This window comes from Poecilia reticulata, linkage group LG10, assembly GCF_000633615.1.
Source record: "Poecilia reticulata strain Guanapo linkage group LG10, Guppy_female_1.0+MT, whole genome shotgun sequence".
NCBI lineage: Eukaryota > Metazoa > Chordata > Actinopteri > Cyprinodontiformes > Poeciliidae > Poecilia > Poecilia reticulata.
In genome coordinates this window covers 2075729-2090368 of record NC_024340.1, presented here as the reverse complement: position 1 = coordinate 2090368, position 14640 = coordinate 2075729, and the positions used below count along the sequence as shown (strand labels likewise).

The 14640-nt window shown below is 39.7% G+C and overlaps 1 protein-coding gene across 4 annotated transcripts; it reads right to left on the bottom strand.

The window, feature by feature from the left end:
• Positions 1–483: 483 nt before the first annotated feature.
• rnf44 (ring finger protein 44) lies at positions 484–14196 on the bottom strand. Of its 4 annotated transcripts, XR_534545.2 has the most exons (12): positions 12112–13839; positions 10564–10756; positions 9788–10010; positions 9533–9700; positions 8358–8531; positions 8083–8244; positions 6922–7037; positions 6553–6640; positions 4980–5101; positions 4807–4906; positions 4567–4720; positions 484–2845 (listed from the first exon to the last, which is right to left on the bottom strand). XR_534545.2 is itself a non-coding variant. In XM_008419536.2 (11 exons), the coding sequence occupies exons 2-11, from the start codon at positions 10668–10670 to the stop codon at positions 4658–4660; spliced, it is 1323 nt and encodes a 440-aa protein (XP_008417758.1). In that variant the 5' UTR covers positions 10671–10756; positions 13871–14196; the 3' UTR covers positions 484–4657. The 4 variants fall into 4 exon arrangements, 3 of the variants coding, with proteins under 3 accessions (XP_008417758.1, XP_008417757.1, XP_008417759.1); XM_008419536.2 differs by lacking the exon at positions 12112–13839 and adding an exon at positions 13871–14196 and having other exon boundaries at positions 484–4720; XM_008419535.2 differs by having other exon boundaries at positions 484–4720; positions 12112–13838.
• Positions 14197–14640: the final 444 nt, after the last annotated feature.

Genomic DNA, 14640 nt, shown 5'->3' with positions numbered 1-14640 from the left:
TTTTTCTTCAACCGCCAGGGGGCGCTTTAGCATAAAGTGAATAATTGGAAATCAAAGAAGAAAGCGCTAATTTTCATTTAGAACAAGCACATGCTAGCAGCAGGCATGACGGAGATACCAGCGGCTCATATATGTACGTTTCCAGTTTTTTTTAATTTTTTTATTCAACTTTGTGGGCGCGGCTTAAAGTGAGGTGCGCTCTATAGTCTGGAAAATACGGTAATCATAGATCCAAAACCAGAAGCTTGTACAAGTGTGACTGAGGTGCAACCTGCTAAGTAACAATTAATTAAAAATAGAAGTGGGTGTCCATCTATGGACTTGTGCTTATCTGTATAATTATAATCATGGATTTACAAAATATATATTCTTTCAAGTTGTCTGGAAATCAAAATTCCATCCTTTTCCAGACTTCTTCAGCACTTTGTTGCGGTCGGTAACTTCAAACTGTTTGACTGCAAGTCAGGTGAGACGAATGCCACGTTGGTATACATCATACATTTATTAGTGAACAACCCTCTCAAATCAGCCACAACAATTAAAAAAAATGATTGCACTACTTGGTAAAGCATAACTAGCAACTTTCATTTAAAAAAAGTACAAATCTTAAAAATTTCAAACAGTATACAGATGTATATATAATACACTAACTAGTTATGTTAAATGCTACAAACAATATGATTCCAATGGAATGAAAAAAAATTAACAATAAGAACCATTTCCTATATATAATATATATTAGTCGTTTTCTCCCGCCCACCCTCGCAAATACAAACATGGAAAACAAATGAGGTAACTGTAAATGTGCAAGTACCAAAGCAAAAAAATAAAACTAAAAAATATCTGCCTAAACACAGAACACATGCCCCCTGGCTCTGTGGGTGGGTGGGTTAAATCTGAAGTTCAGGCAAGGACCCCTGGAGGCCGAGGAGAGTAATAACAGTAAACCACTATCCCACCACAGCAAAAAATATCATTGGTAAACAATAAATGGCATCTACGGAGCAATCAATCACAATTCCTAAATAAACTTTAGCTGCTTATTGGAAAATCTTTTTTATTCCTTTAATTTTTTTTATTTATTTATACTTTTTTTTTTGCACCACACAAGCTGTGAGATTATTCATTATTCACTCTTAACAGAAAGACTACAAGACTCTATTTTGAGTTATCATTAAAATTAGCTCATTAACTAGGCCTTAAATGGAAGGTTCTTTTTTTAAATTTATTTAACAAGGTTGCTGGATACTGTCAATTAAATATACTTTTCCCCCATAAAGGAATAGTGCTAACATTACCATGAATTAAGGTATCTTCTATATGTGAACAATACATTTTTAAAGATATTCATACACTGAGAGCAAGAGCCTGATAGGCAGATACAGTACTACACTGAAATAAGTATGACAACACTTTTATTCGCTTTTTTTTTTTTTTTTTTTTTGCTTTTTACTTAAATCCCTTAAAACTATATTGATTTTCACTGACATTGTTTCGGGGTATTGGTATAACATGCTTTTAAGAATACATGAGATCCATGACAAACTATTGCATTCACGCGTGTGAGTTTCCATACCTAAAAGCAGAACATCTAGCACCTTTTCACTATGGCTTTTTGATAAGACTACAGTAGTATCAGAGCGTGTATTTCTCAGTCGTTAGGGCAATAACAGTAACACAATGTATGTAAGAATTAACCTTTTTTTTCCTTTCGGTTTTTTTTTTTTTTTACTTTTAAATATGTCCCCCTATATAAAATGAAGTTAGCGCAATAAAATCTTGTAGTCATTCAGTTCTATTACAAATGTGTGCAGTACAATGCATGGCAGTTATCAGCTGAGCGTTAAGATCCAAACTTCCAGAACCCGAGCCAACTAGAGCTAAAAAAAAAATCAGTTGGGATCTGGTTGACGAGCATGCATATTGTGCACCATTAAATAGGTCCCCCACCAGATTTTTTATTTTTTAAAGATATCCTCCACTGTAACATTTGGTTTACCCTCTTTTTTTATTTTTAAAGTCATGCAAAAACACATCTGAAGTCAATTTAGGAGTGACTTAGGTAGGATAAGCGTGCGCTGTGGCACATTTAAATATGGGATCGCAACTGCTATGAAAATATGGTCGGAGTACAAGAACAGAAGTCTAACAGGTTTGAATAATACACTTGTAATGAGTTATCGTCTTTTCAGTGAGTATTGTTAACATACGTATTGATCTTTTCTTGCATGCCTGTCTTTAAATGGTGTAATATTTACTATTTCAGACAAAACAATAGTATAATTGGTTACAATAAATCATTTATGGTCCAAGAAAACCAACCAAACTGAATTCAGATACACCCTTTTCATGGCATCCGTTCCATTTTGAAAAAAATAAAAAAAATGGACTGTTCATCTTTATTTTTGTTTATTTTTTTATATATATATATACCGAGAGGCCCTGAGAGATTTTTTTTTTTAAACTTACAATATATGCCAGCAAATAGATATGTACACATAGGTTAATTCTCAAAGCTGTGGGTTTAACTCATTTAAATGGCTTTTTTTTCTCTTGAAGGTGGCACACGTCAAAGACTCACATTCACTTAAACAAAAGTAAAGAAAAGGCAAGAATCCTTTACACGTCAAAGCAAAGGTTACGACTGCCTGTTAGTGCTCACCGGGGCAGTTAAAGAGACAAGAGTGAATTCCAAGCAAAAGTTCATTCGTTGCTCTTTCCCTTCCTAACCCCAATTATACGTCCTGTTTTTCACGCGTAACACGAGCGGGGGGGAGGAGGGAGGAAGGGACCAGAAGTCTTACAGTGTCTCTACACAACCGAACGCTCCAGCTGAATCTTCTGACTGTGGGAAAACAAGACAGCTGGTGTTAACACACGGAGCGTCACCAGAGACTTCTAACATTCATCTGTCTTCAAACATTTATCTAAAAGCATCCACACCGAAGCTATACACACAGTTGCTCTTTTACAACACCGTTTAACCATAGCCTAAGACAATGACCTGACCAAGTTACCAGATTAGAACAGACACCTAATGCAAACATCATTAGTGCTTCAACGGTCTCCTTCAATGGATTCTTCTCTTGAGGATAATAAAACCAATAAATAAAACACTTTTTTTTTGTTCTCCTTTTAAAAACTATTCAAAGAAGTGGAAACGACAAAGTACTTTTTTTTTTAGGATTAGTAACAGGTTTGTGCTTGTCAACGTCATAAAAAGGCAGATCTGAAATATTTAACAGTAGGCTAAATACGTATATTGGATTTGGCTCACAAAGAAAGAAATAAAAAGCCAAAGTCTTCCTAAAAGGGGAAGAAAATGTCCGCTCACAGCACGTATTGCTTCCTGCATGGGCTTCCAGAACTCGTCGGTATCGGCGGTGCCTTTAGACGAGCTCTTCCTTTCTTTTAAAACAACCAGAGTGTAACCACATGCTATTTTTCCCCCCCTAGTGGTGCTTTTCTTTTCTTTTTTTTTTTTTTTCTTTTCTTTTTTTTTGGGTGAGCAAGCAGTTCTTTTTAGTATGCTTCTATGTCTCATCTTTTCTTAAAAGTGAATCATTTTGGTGGCAATGCTTGATAATATTGCTAGTCTGAATCAACAGTTCATGCAAATCCTAGCATGCTGCCCTGTATCCAGTGGTTACACAAAATGCATTGGCTCTGTGAACAGGACAAACATCCACACACACACACACACTCACGCACGCACACATACGCACGCACTTGCTAGAGAAACAATGCCGACGTGGAGAGAGGATTGTAGCACTTGTGCAGTTAACGGCGGACGACCCCACAACCCCCCCACAAAAAAAAAAAAAAAAAAAAAAAAAAAAAAAATTCCATCAATCCATCACTGCTTTTGTACAGATCTGTGTTCCAGAAAAGATTATGAGGGCTCGGAGACGCCTCTACAAGCTGCACGTCCTGTCCGTTTGCAGTCCACGACCTCGGGCTTAGCAGAATCTGTATGCCACTGCAGCAAATCACACTTTCACAACAGCATTGGCAAAGTTTAAAACAATTAAGGAGGAAATCTATTAAAAACAATCGATACGTTATTGCAGAACATACATTATTAACAAGTCACTTTGCCATACACCAACACAAACATGCATCTCCGATGGTTAAGCGTTGCCTCTGAACACAGAAACCCACGTTGAAGTACTCCTAATATTTTTTTTTTCTTCTGCTAATTGCACAAGGCGTCCAAGCCTGCCATCCTCCAGGCTTCCTGACTCATCTCCTCCAATGCAGGACTCCTACTTTTTTTTTTTGTGAACACTACCAAAAAAAATCCACAAATGAAAAAGAGGAAACCCTGTAAACAAAAGCAGCAAATAATGCATTGTAGGGGAAAATCTTTGGAATCTGCAACGTGGGGGGGATGGGGGGCAGAGACAGAAGTGGCTGGCAATCCCAGAACTCTGGCTGTAGGCAGTGGGTTTCGTGACACTCGCACAACGAAGCACAGCGGAGGAACAACGCGCTCCAGAATCAATCCTGGGTTTCTTTATCGTCAACTGAGGGGCAGGAGTAGAGGGTTTGTTAAGCTATATTTACTGGAGGACGCAGGTTATGTGGCAGGTGTCCCCAGCATTTGAGACAGACTCTGGTGGGTGCAGCATTCCAGTTCAACACACAGAGACCTGTCTCACTCCGCCTCCCGGTGGACGTCCGAGGCATCTGCTCGACAGATTGGGCAAGTGCGATTGGTCTGGAGGAGAAAAAGTAGAAACGCTTTAGCATCCAGAAAAAAAAGTGCTAAAAACTAAGCTTTACGGGAAAAAAATCCCAACTTACCTTTAACCATTTATCCACACATTTAGCATGGAACTCGTGGTTACAAGGTAACACTCGAAGTAGCTGCCTACACTCAAAGTCACTAAAGCACACCACACACCTGTGGGGAGAAAATCATACAGGTGAGGGATTGCTAAAGGACGAATCTACAAACAGCTTGAGGAGAGACTTACAGCGTTTGTTCAGATAGATGATTCTCTGAGTTAAATCTGTAGGACGGAAGTTGCTCTATGTCTGCTTTTGTGAGCCCACGTGGTTTTGCTTCACCCAACCTCTCTGCCAAATTCAGTAGTGCCTTAAAAGACAAAAGAGAAAAAGGTGCCATTATGCGACCGCTGCCATGTTTGGTCAAAGAGCGAACAATTCCACACTCAAAATTTCAAGATTTACGTGGATGATTTTTCTGGCCACGTAAACAAGGAAAAGTCTGAAATTAAACTTTTAACATGCTTTGCAGTAATGAGGCTTTAAATATGTGATACATATAAATATACATAAAAGAAATGAATCACAACCTCTCTGCTGTTTATAGCTTACAAAACAACAAAAACCTAACCTCATCTTCAGATGTTCCATCACCTGAATAACATTTATCCATGACACATCACAGGTGCGTACGCCTTGGTTTCCAAGACAGTTGATCCACAAGTGTTAAACTTCCACACAGGACATTTTTTTAAATCTGGGGGTAGGCCACAAGATGGCGCTCATGCAAAAACCAGGCAATATTGATTTAGGGTGATTAATCTCTGGAAATATATTTATCTGAAATAATGACAGCTTGCAAAACTCAAGAATATATGATAAAATATATTTTCTTAATTCCACCATTTGCCAATCACTGCTCCTGCTTAAACTCACAATTTTGTTAACTGCTCATTTCAAACTAGAAGGTAAGTCCTCAAGCTAATATCCACTCTTGCAGTTCTGTTTTAGGCTGGTACTAATGTACTTGTTTGCCTGCATGTACCTGTGATGTCCTTTGACCTCTTGGTAGCAATCAATGTGCCATTACACCCAACTAAATTAGTTTCTTCATAAGTTTGCCCTGCTTATATTCTGGACATGTAGAAACATGACTCAAGCAGAAACTTTTCTTAAAAAAAAAAGTTTTGTTCACAGATGACATTAAGACACGTTTAAAGACAAAGCAGGCAGCCTTAACGACACAGAGGTCCGAAAATTATACAAGCGTGAAAGCTAACGGGTGCTAGCTGAGTGTGGCCTTTTTGCAGGACTACATGCTCAATTTGTGTTTAAGAATGCTGTAAGGTGCTGCTGTATCATTCAGAGGAAACTTCCTGCACCTTGTTACTACATTTCTGACAATAAAGTAAACAACACAACAGTGAGAAGTTATTGATTTGCTGCCTTAGCAGACATAATTAGCAAGGCAAAGAGTGTTGCTGGTCCTCCTCATAAACAGACGACTATATCCACATGCTTTAACATCTCATAGGTTAAAAAAAAAACTCTCAAAATCTATAAATGGCTAAATGTAACTTGTGGCATAAAGCCTTTAAAGTAGTCAATAGATTTATATAGAAAATGCAGTCTAAATCAAAAATAACTTAACATGGAAGATGAGAGAAGAGGCAATGGATGGCCTCTGAAGTGTAATCTGATTTTTCTTTTTATATTATTTTGTTTCAACTACCCAAAATACACACAAATCAAAGATTTATATCAGGCAAAAAATTCCTTCATCAAATGTTGAATGAGAAACATTCAACAAAAACCACTAACTTCATAGTTCTCCATCTCCACATCATCCACATCCAGGTCTAAGCTGATGGCTGGGCCCACTGCTGTTGGAGGCACAGGAAGCATTGACCTGCACAGAAAGAGAGGTATTAACCAATGTGCACACATTGAACCAGTCGTATCAGCCTCAGTGTACCACCACACGCTCTGCAAATTCAAGCCAGGTGAAAAATATCTACCCATGTGATAAATGTAAGCAAAACTATCAGCCTCACACTTCTTTTGTTCTAGTAGAAAAGCTTATTTGTGATCTTGTACATGTGATATATATGTGAGAACTGATTGGGTCCTAAATGTAAACAGCGTGTCTCTAAATTTCATTAACAGAGTTCTTTTACTGCAGGTACTTACAGGAAGTAAGGGAGGAAGCCAGGGTAGTAAGACGGAGGTGGAGGAGGAGGCGGGAGAGGCTGCTGCAACCGAAATCTTTGTCCGTTCACTCGCCGTGGCAGCATGTGGGGATATGGCTGCAAAATGGATGAAAAAACCCCCCAGAACATTTAGATTATTAAGTTCAGATAAAACCTAACCCTGTCACTGTCATTTCTTGTGCTTTTTCGACCGAAGTAAAACAAGCTAACATAAGAATCTTGGCATATAAAAACAACCTGGCATCATTTTACAGTAATGTGGAAAAACTAATGCAAAAACAGTAGCCTGCTGTAGCTCAGGTTTATGCTTTAAATAAGAAGAATTTGCAGTTCTGCAAAAAATACCTTTCAATCTGTTACAAGAATATTATAACACCAAAAAAAAAAGACTATAAAAGCAAAGAAACAAGAATTTTAAACATCATCCAGATGGTGTTGTTGAAGCTAAAAGAAGAGAACTATTAGATCTGAGAAACCTGCTGATGCCCAGAACTGGCTAATTTACAGCTCCATAAGCCCTGACCGATGACCCACCCGTCAGAATCTCAGAAATACAATCTGTCCCCCCCAACAGCAAATGGAAATACCATACATAAGCACAACTAGGCCAGGCTAATACGTCCACTGCTGCTCACTCATCTTATATCATAGGCTTTAGGATGTCTTAAGCTTGAGAGCATCAACAGCTCTGACTCTTTCGTCTCAACATCAAACTTAAAACCATCAAACGCCATGAATAAGTTACAAGTCCTTTTTAATCTCCTTCAATAATTACTATAAATAAAAGTGGTAAGAAAGAAGGCTCTTGGTACCGATTTAAGCAAACTACTTCATAAAGCAGAAAACCATAATTAGTTGAGGCCACGTTTGCCTGTTAGCCATACTAAACACATCACCTGCTTATTGCAAGCTGCATTATGGGTAAGAAGAACAACTACAAAGGTGCATTTAAGCAACTTGCTTCTGCCAACACTGCACCAGTTCAGCTGCTCAGAGGACCCCGTTATGAGACCGTGGATGTAATGAATATTTTCCAGCTGTGAATGTGTGTTAAATAGGTCAGGCTAAAAAAAAGTGATGAGGGCACCGTCAATTCCCCTTCAGAAAAAAAAAAAAAAAAAAGACTGGCAAACCATCTTACCACTCCGAAGGGAAGCTCCTGATGCAGAGGCTCTTGAGGAAGATACTGTAGGGGCAGTGAAGGAGGCAGCGCTGGTGGATGATGAGAGGGAGGGTAAGAGAAGGTGCCTAATGGGTGCTGGTCCCCTCTTAGGTCAACTTCATTGTCTACCCTCTGTAGAGGCTAGAAGGACAGAATGTCTCATCGTCAGACTCACAGGCTCAGAAGACATTCACACACAAGCCAAGGCTTGTTGTTTGTTGTGTTAATATTAATAAGTGTTTAATAAGACTTACCATGCGTGGGTGCTGAGGCTGTAAAGGGACAAACTGGCTCAAAGGAGTAAGGTGCGGCGGCTGGTGGGGGGGTACAGATGGGGTCGGGTGCAATACAAAATGTTCGCTGGACATCAGCGGTGGAAAAGCTTGATAAGACACAGGTATATGCTGCATGGTACATGCCTGTATGAGCTGGGGAGAAAAGACAGCAGAGGCAAAGAACCAAACATGACTCTCAGGGAATCAAACCCATAGCTAAAGAATCCTCCATAAAAAAGAAAGCTAGTTTTCTCCTGGTATTATTAACAACAAGCCAGCTTGAATGAGAGCATGTTGTAAGCATGTAGTGAACAGAGGCAACACAGTGCATAAAAAAAAMCCCCACACACCACTGACGGTACGGTCACAACAACAGGCTAACAAAATGACTAATTTCTACAGCAGCACATACAGTGTCTGGCAAAAGGACTTAGAACTTTTAACATTTTGTCACACTACAACCAAAACCCTCCAATTAGGTTAATAAAAATTAATTAACTTAAGTTTTCTCTCCAGGTAATACAAAGTAGCGCATAAATGTGAAGTGGAAGAAAACAACACACTGTTTTCAAATTCTCTTACAACCCGAAATCTAAACAATGCGACGTGATTGGTATTTAACTGAGTTAAATCAATATTTTGTAGAAACACCCTTCTCTAATTAAATTCCAGCTTGTCAGTTTAGGTGGATGGCAAAGTCTTGATATGTTTACAGCTAGCCTGTGCTCTATAATTACACGTTATTTAACAGACTTCTAAAAGGAATTTTGCTTATAAAAGTCAGAGTAAATAGAAACTTACATAACTTCGCTTACATATCACTATTATAGGATATTTTGATTAAACCATAATATAAAATCTCAATAAAGCAGACTCAATTTTCTGAATGTAATGTGACAAAGTGCAAAAAAGTTCAAGGGTTATCAATTCTTTTGCAAGGCAATGTATTCAACTTCTCCACAGAAAAAAATTACTGTGTATTTTACTGAGCTGCTGCCAATTACTGTCCAAATGTGGAGACAGACATTTTTAAACCAAGCAACTCGCTTTTTTTTTGTCTTTTCTTTTTGCTGTGAACAGTGACAGATTGCATGGCTGGTATGGTGTGCTACATGGATGCCACTGACATTTAAGCTCTTCCTTTTCAAACTCACAGGAGGAGGAAGGCAGCAGAGCAGAGAGAGCTGTCCGCTGAACATTACCGAGCATGCTGGGAGCTGCTGAGTGTTGCACCCTGGAAGGGGCTGCCCGGTGTGAATGGGAAATCCATGGGTCGTCACCGTCGTAACAGTGTAAGATATTGGAACGGATCCCTGGTGCATCTTTTAAAACGAGAGACAACGAAGGCGGTCGGCGAGAGGGTTTCACACAGCGAATGAAAATTCTGTCTTTTCCTGGCGTTGCGTTACCTGGTCATGTAGATCCACCATGATGGGGCTCTGCTGGGGCAGGTGGGTCGCAGGGTGAAGCATGCGTGGTGCTGTGCTGGTGTGGCTGTACTGTCTGGACTCATCTAAAGGAACCTGTTGGGGGTGTTGGGAGAAAAACAGGTGGTGGAAGTTCTCATCCTGGACCTGGGAAGTGTGCAGTACAGGTCTGTCTCGTCTCCCCCACTGCCGTCTCACTGGTGGGCTATAGAGAAAAAGAAGGAAAGCTTATTTATTCCCTGCTGCTGCTGGCTGCAAATACAAAATAAAATAATGCAATGCAAATTTGTTTGCAAACATTTTGCCCTGTTCACACACTGGTTCAGTCACAAATACATCAACATGGATAAAAAAAAGGAACTATTGTTGATATTTATCATGTCTTGTTTTGTTACAAATTTTAATGGAGCACCTTTTCTGCTTTATTCTCTCATTTTCTCATAAATTCATTGACTACTGTGTTTTGCTTGTATATAGGCAACCATATTTACAGCTCACCATGTGGCCACACTAACTCAACTAAGTTCAACAGGAGGAAATGTGATTATGCACCAAAAATCATCATATGATGTTCTGACCAGACCACACACATTTTTCCACATGTTATAAACAAACCTTGACTGCACACATAAAATCCATGTGTGAATGAACAGCACATACATTTTCAGGTTTTGATTTATTTTCAATGTAAAACATTCTCAAAGAAGATAATTTGAAAAATAAAATAAATTAAATAAAAAGGCGAGAAGAAACGTCACCTTCTCCTGAGATGCACTGGGGCGTTGCAGGGCTCTCCGAGGAACCTCCTGGGGTTTAAGGGGGCTGTTGGTGGCAGCCTATTTACTGCTAATTCCCATGGTCGCATTGGTGACGTCGTGCAGACGAGTCACACTCTGGGGAAAGAAAGTGTACAGTGGAGGCACTTGTATGTGGCCTCTGATTGTCTTAACCCTGTGGGAGAGGGGGAAAAAAATCAAATCAACAACAATGCTTTATGCACATGATCTTTAAGCATAGAAAATTATGACCTGTAAGGATTTCTTTTGCATTTAAAAAAGGGCACCAAATGTTAGGGATGAAATTGCATTTAGTCACAATTTGTAGTAAAAAAAGGCACTTTTTGAACATAGCAGGGGCCCCACTTTGAAAGTAATTATGTCCTGTAGCTAAATGTAGAAGAACAGTATTACATATTAGATTTAGTGCAGATGGCAGGAAACAATTGCTGCGTAAAAATGTTCTATAAAAAATTTATTTTCTGCTTGGTTTAATTCTTATGTCTGCCCAAAATATATGTTGTCTCCATTACCAGGTAATAATATGTGTTAATGTTCCCAACAACAACAACAAAAAGCCTCTTTTTGCACAGCTTTCAAAGGTTGAGGAGTTGCAGCGCTCTGCCACACATAGAGTAGCAGTGTCATGCCACACGGGGCCACATGGGGACAAAATGAGTATAAAGGGAAAGTAAAGTCTAAATAAAGTCCAACACATTAAACGTATTAAATTTAATCCAATCAGAAGCTTAAATGATTATTAGGCTTAAGGTCAAATCATTTAAACAACTAAATACAACATGTGTATGACTTCAGCTGATTTGAAGAAATCTGCTCAACTAAAGCAAACATACATTTCATAGACACATTTCAATGATTTTCTAAAATCTTTATGGCACATGCAGGCATCATGGTATTATTCCCAGTAATGCATGGAGCCCAAATAGTTTGCATATACAGAAGTGCAAAAAAAAAAAAAAAGGAAACCAGCATATCTCCACTTCATATAGAACTCATTTGTATATTTTATGATAAATTGGCTAATACCTGGGCTGACTTTATTTCTGTTTATAAGTGAAGGCCATGGAAGAAACAGGGGTCGCTGTGGCTTGCCTTAACAAAAACATGGGCTGCCATGTGCTCATAGGACAAAGCAACAACAAAAGATGTGATAGGCAAGAAGCACTGCTCGCTAGTGCACACTTTCTGAGACCGCTGCTACGTTGCAAGAGTTTTCTTTCAAGACTAAGGCAAAGCATTGTGGAGGCTGTCGAAGTAAAAAGCGATACTACGCTTTAGCCAGCTTTAAGTCTCATATTTTGTGGAAAAACTAATGTGTCCTTTTAGCGAAGCTATGCTAATGCTTTGTCCAACACTCCCCAGCTTCAGGTGACCAGCAAGCTAGTCATAGCTAAGTCATACGCGCATTTTTACTGTGTTTACAGCACAGTTACATGTTACACCAAGGAAAGAGCACTTCCATATCATAATGGTACTATAAGCTTAAGCAAAACACAGACAACAGCTTACTTTCTTAGCTAGTTTGCTTCCTTGGTGATTGGAGAGGGCTGCAGGTGTTTCAGCTTCCGAAATCTCGTATCCCATTCGAGTTGTTTATTTTCAAAGGATTTCGTCTAAGCGAATTTCCTTGTCCAACATAGAATGTAGTGGTAACAGGCCATCAACAGACTGCCGTTTCTTCCGTCAGATATCTGACAATAAACGTGCCCCCCCACCCCGACTGAGAGGGTACTAGCTTGCTAACGTTAGCCACCTTACACACGCTCTCAGTTGCTGCATAGGAGAGCCGTGCTCCCCGGAAACCATGGAAACGCTAACCGTTACCGACACCGTCTACCTGAGAGGGGAAACGCCGTTAACGGTCGTTCTAAGCGAAGGTTATTTCCCCAACGACAGAAAACATCCCGTTGGCGCGTGTATGATTCTTGAAGTGCATTGTTATGATAAAGCCCCGCCCCCCTCATGTCGGCGACCAATAAGGGCAGAGAAATCGCAGACAGCAGACATCCCAGACAGAGTCTTAGCTACAATGTATCAAAACAAGCGGCGCCTGTTGTTACTGGCTTATAAATAAAATGCTCCCTCATACGTGGCAAGGAAACCTAAAAGTCAATAAATAGAATTACACTATATAACTTTAGGGTATATTTGTTTGCTCTTTATTTTCTTCTAGAATAGAACAGAGTGGAAAAAATTGTTTGCTTATTTTTCACAAGAGAAAGAGATTCCAGAGAATCAGCAGCAAATAAAATGATGGTTACATAGTAGCTCACAATGAAGACAATGCTATTATTAACAGCTGTAAAAATCCAGGTTTAGAATGAATTGTGGATTAAAAGGAAATGCGATCTTAAATAAAGAACATGCACTAGAATATCAGTTCAATTTGTGCTTTGTATATTTCTGCAAAACTACTCGTGCAAGAAAAATGAATCCGTGCAAGGAACAACAAAAATGTAAACAGCTATTTTGTTTGTCCGGAGCAGAGTTGAACATCTTAACAGCGACAATGTTATACGATGATGGTGTTATAATTTAGCTAATATAACAGTCATAACACACACACATATCTAGTCAACCTACAAAGACTTTGGGCGTCTTTCCCTTTAAGAAAAGTTACTTCACTAATAAAATCGCATTAACTACTAACTTCACATTTCAAAACTTATTTATGCAAGTTACAGCAAGCTTTCAGACAACGTAATGTTTTGTTTTTTTTTAATTATTATTCTGGCCAAACTTTCACTGAGCTCTGTGCTGACTCTCACTGGAGGCCAGAGCGGTCCTCGTTATGTAACATTGCACTTTCCTGATCCAGTCAGCTCTCTGCGTGTCAGGAGAAAACTTGCATCTTTGCCTTTTGCAGACCAACGTCGGCTCCAGCTGCAAAATCTGATGCTGCACTTGATGATCATCGAAGTAGATTCCGTGTCATGTGCGAGGCCCGTCTTGTCTACAGAGACTTATGAGATTATGTTGTGTAATTTAATCGAAACTCCAAAGCGCTGGAGCGACTATGTGTCAATGTTCTGAACGCGTCCAACTTTCTGCACCTGTCTGATGACGGTGGAAAAGGAGAGGAGCCGCCGTGCATGCACTACATGTAAACATTACAACATCGCTCTCGGTGGCAGCAAAACAAGGAGGGGCTGGAGGGGTTGAGCAGGATGACAGCTAACAGTCAAGCCGCCTTCCGCCACAAAATGTCGCGCAACTTTGCGAAATTTCGCCGAGCCAAAGCAGCAGCAAGAGGGAAGAGTGCATTTACCTGATTGTTAATGTGAGACCATCTGATCTGTGATATTTCCCTTATAACGCTCTCATCTCGTTAGGCTAAGTGCGGCATCCTCTGGTCGAGCTGTTACCGTGTGGAACATTCCGTGGATTTCACCACTGCTGGGGAAAAAAGGTCCTAATAACAAGCGTCCCACGTTATCGGCACATGCTGAGAATGGATTGTGCCGTCTTATGGCTTCCCAACTTCCAAGATTATACCCGTAAAAGCCACATTTTTGGTTAGGCAGCGCTAAACCAGCCCTGCGGATGTTTTGGGTTTCTGCAGTTGTCAGTTACACCCCCATTTCGGCGTATTGCAAGGGCAGGGAGCGCACGGCGAGCGGCCATTTTTACCGTAATGGACAGAAAAGCGTCTCAGTTTGATTTTGAAACTTCAAGGCTCGTTTCACTGATGAACCTTGAGGAAAGACATTGGCTTTCTGGTCTTACAATTAAAATAAACAGGTTTACCAAAGAAAAAGCGTATTTCAGAAAGCCATGCTGTTCACTTATTTCAAGCGTTTATCTTGTTTTAGAGGTATGACAAATTATTTGTATGTATGCTGTACAGGAGCAGGACCATGTCAGCAAGTTAACCAATGGACTTTAAGTAAGCTCCTTTGGTTAGCTTAATGATACTCAAATGTCAAACACCATTCAACTGATTTATTGGAAATTTGTAAAGAATAAATCAGCCTAAAAGCTTCTAAACGGTGCCTGGTCAAGAGCTCTAACAGCCCTACAATTGCACCTCACAGATAG